A 1,999-nucleotide genomic window follows, 5' to 3' on the forward strand; every position below is an offset into this window, starting at 1 on the left:
TGTCAGGCAGGTGACGAAAAATGTCACCTGCCTGACATGAAAAATTACCTGCCTGAAACAAAAATTTTCAAAATTTGATAAAATATAAGAAAAATGTGTACTGTATTTGTGCTACAAAAATATTAACATGGTTATACAGAGGTACATAATATATGACATCTGATTTAGCAGATGCAAATATTGTAGACTGAGTCACTAACAGTCAGTCAATTGTATTGTCAAAAAACATCTTCTAAAATCTTTTTTTAGACCTTTCTAGTGTTTCCCATAGAGCAGAGGTTCTCAAACCTTTTGGATCTGGGGACCCCTTACAAAGGTGAAAAAATTTCCAGGGACCCCCTCATAAAGCCCATGCTGTTTTTTTAATCATTTTAACCCCTAAATGCCATAAGAATATTATGTCATTTGGTTTAGTATGTTTATTTTACTAGTGCACTGTTCCCCATATGCATTTTTTAAAAATAAAAAACAAATGAACAATTTATTGCAATCATTTGAGGACCCCCAAGTTTTGGCTTGCAGACCCCCGGGGGGTCCCGGGACCCCAGTTTGAGAACCTCTGCCCTAGAGTACTGGCCTTGGGAGGGCTGCTTATAAAAACAGAGTGATCAACAGCAGCAGCTTTGTTTTAAATACAACTTACAGAACATGAAAAAGTCTGCAATTTGCATTAATTRAATCTTATACAGTGAATCTCATATCTAAAGATACATTTAAGATATCTTGAATTGGAGTCTCCTTTCAACWTAATGATAAATCTGACGTTATTTATACTAGTCAGAATATAATTAGAGATATCTTAAACAGGTATTTTGAATTGTCAAAATATATTAAGAGATGTCTGTTTGTTTGTTTCTTTCATTTATCAAAACAAAATAATCTATGTACACCCCTAAAAAAGGTAAATCCTACCCTGAATTAAAAGGGTGCAGAGTGAAGAAAAAACTTATCATATTTGCCCCTTATTTTCAAAAATCAACTTCAACAAACAAACAAGCTCAAGCTGGAAAGTTCTCCAAGTTTAAAAAATAAGTAAATAAAACAAAATGATAAAAGAAAACATTTATTATTTTATCTTAAATAACTAATATGTCTAATCTAGTCATAAAACAATTTCAGATGACTGGAATGTAAGCGTGGAGAAGCCAAATAAATGCAATATTGGCCTGCCATACAATGAGCCTGTTGAACTGACCCACTGCTGCTCTGTGCTCAGAGCACAAGCTGACATTAGCAAGATGGATTTATGACTGATTGAATGGCCCCATCTTTTTACCATCTCTATGGGTAACAATAGATTAAAAAAAAAGTTTTTTCTCCGACAATTTGGGTGTGAAAAAACTACGGTTGTTAAAGCTTCGCTCTGCTTGATGTGCAGTGGGAGGAAGGAAATAATCCAGCGACAACTTTTCTACAGGGGAGGGGGAAATTTTGAGAATTTGTTCTTTCTATGTGTTTTAAAACACTAGAATTCTTCATTTATTTTCAGAACATTTTGAATAAATGGCCGTTTAAAAAAATTAAAAGAAATTGTTCACCTGCCCGGTAATATGAGTTTTACCTGCCCGGGGCAGTTGGGCAAAAGAATTTCTCAAACCCTGGTTATAGTGTAAGATGTCGTTGCAATGTTAGAAGAAAAGTGAGTCTCCTTACCTCGTAGTATGAGTCTGGGGGTTCTGTGATCTCACTGCTTGCCCCTTCCAGATCATTAGGTATCCAGGGTAAAAGTATGCAGTGCCTCAGCAGCACGTTGCTTTCTCCATATGCATAATCACGGGTTACTTCATCTGTGGAAGTGTTAAATACAGCGGGTAAAATAAGTATTGAACACGTCAACATTTTTCTCAGTAAATATATTACTAGAGGTGCTAATGACATGAAATTTTCACCAGATGTCGGTAACAACCCAATTGATTCATAAAGATTTCATTTCAGAAGTCATTTTGCAGGTATACGGACATATAGAGCAATCTCGTGGATTTTTTCAAGTCTTACGGAT

The 1,999-nt window shown here is 35.3% G+C and overlaps 1 protein-coding gene across 1 annotated transcript in view; it reads right to left on the reverse strand.

The window, feature by feature from the left end:
• Positions 1-1,653: 1,653 nt before the first annotated feature.
• LOC106533172 (tubulin--tyrosine ligase-like protein 12) overlaps positions 1,654-1,999 on the reverse strand; it is a gene marked incomplete at both ends in the record, with an annotated part of 8,943 nt that continues 8,597 nt past the window's right edge. Inside the window, 1 exon segment of the mRNA XM_014029410.1 lies at positions 1,654-1,787. Coding sequence (XP_013884864.1) covers positions 1,654-1,787 — 134 coding nt within the window.

Source organism: Austrofundulus limnaeus, unplaced genomic scaffold, assembly GCF_001266775.1.
Source record: "Austrofundulus limnaeus strain Quisiro unplaced genomic scaffold, Austrofundulus_limnaeus-1.0 Scaffold899, whole genome shotgun sequence".
In the NCBI taxonomy this organism is placed as follows: domain Eukaryota; kingdom Metazoa; phylum Chordata; class Actinopteri; order Cyprinodontiformes; family Rivulidae; genus Austrofundulus; species Austrofundulus limnaeus.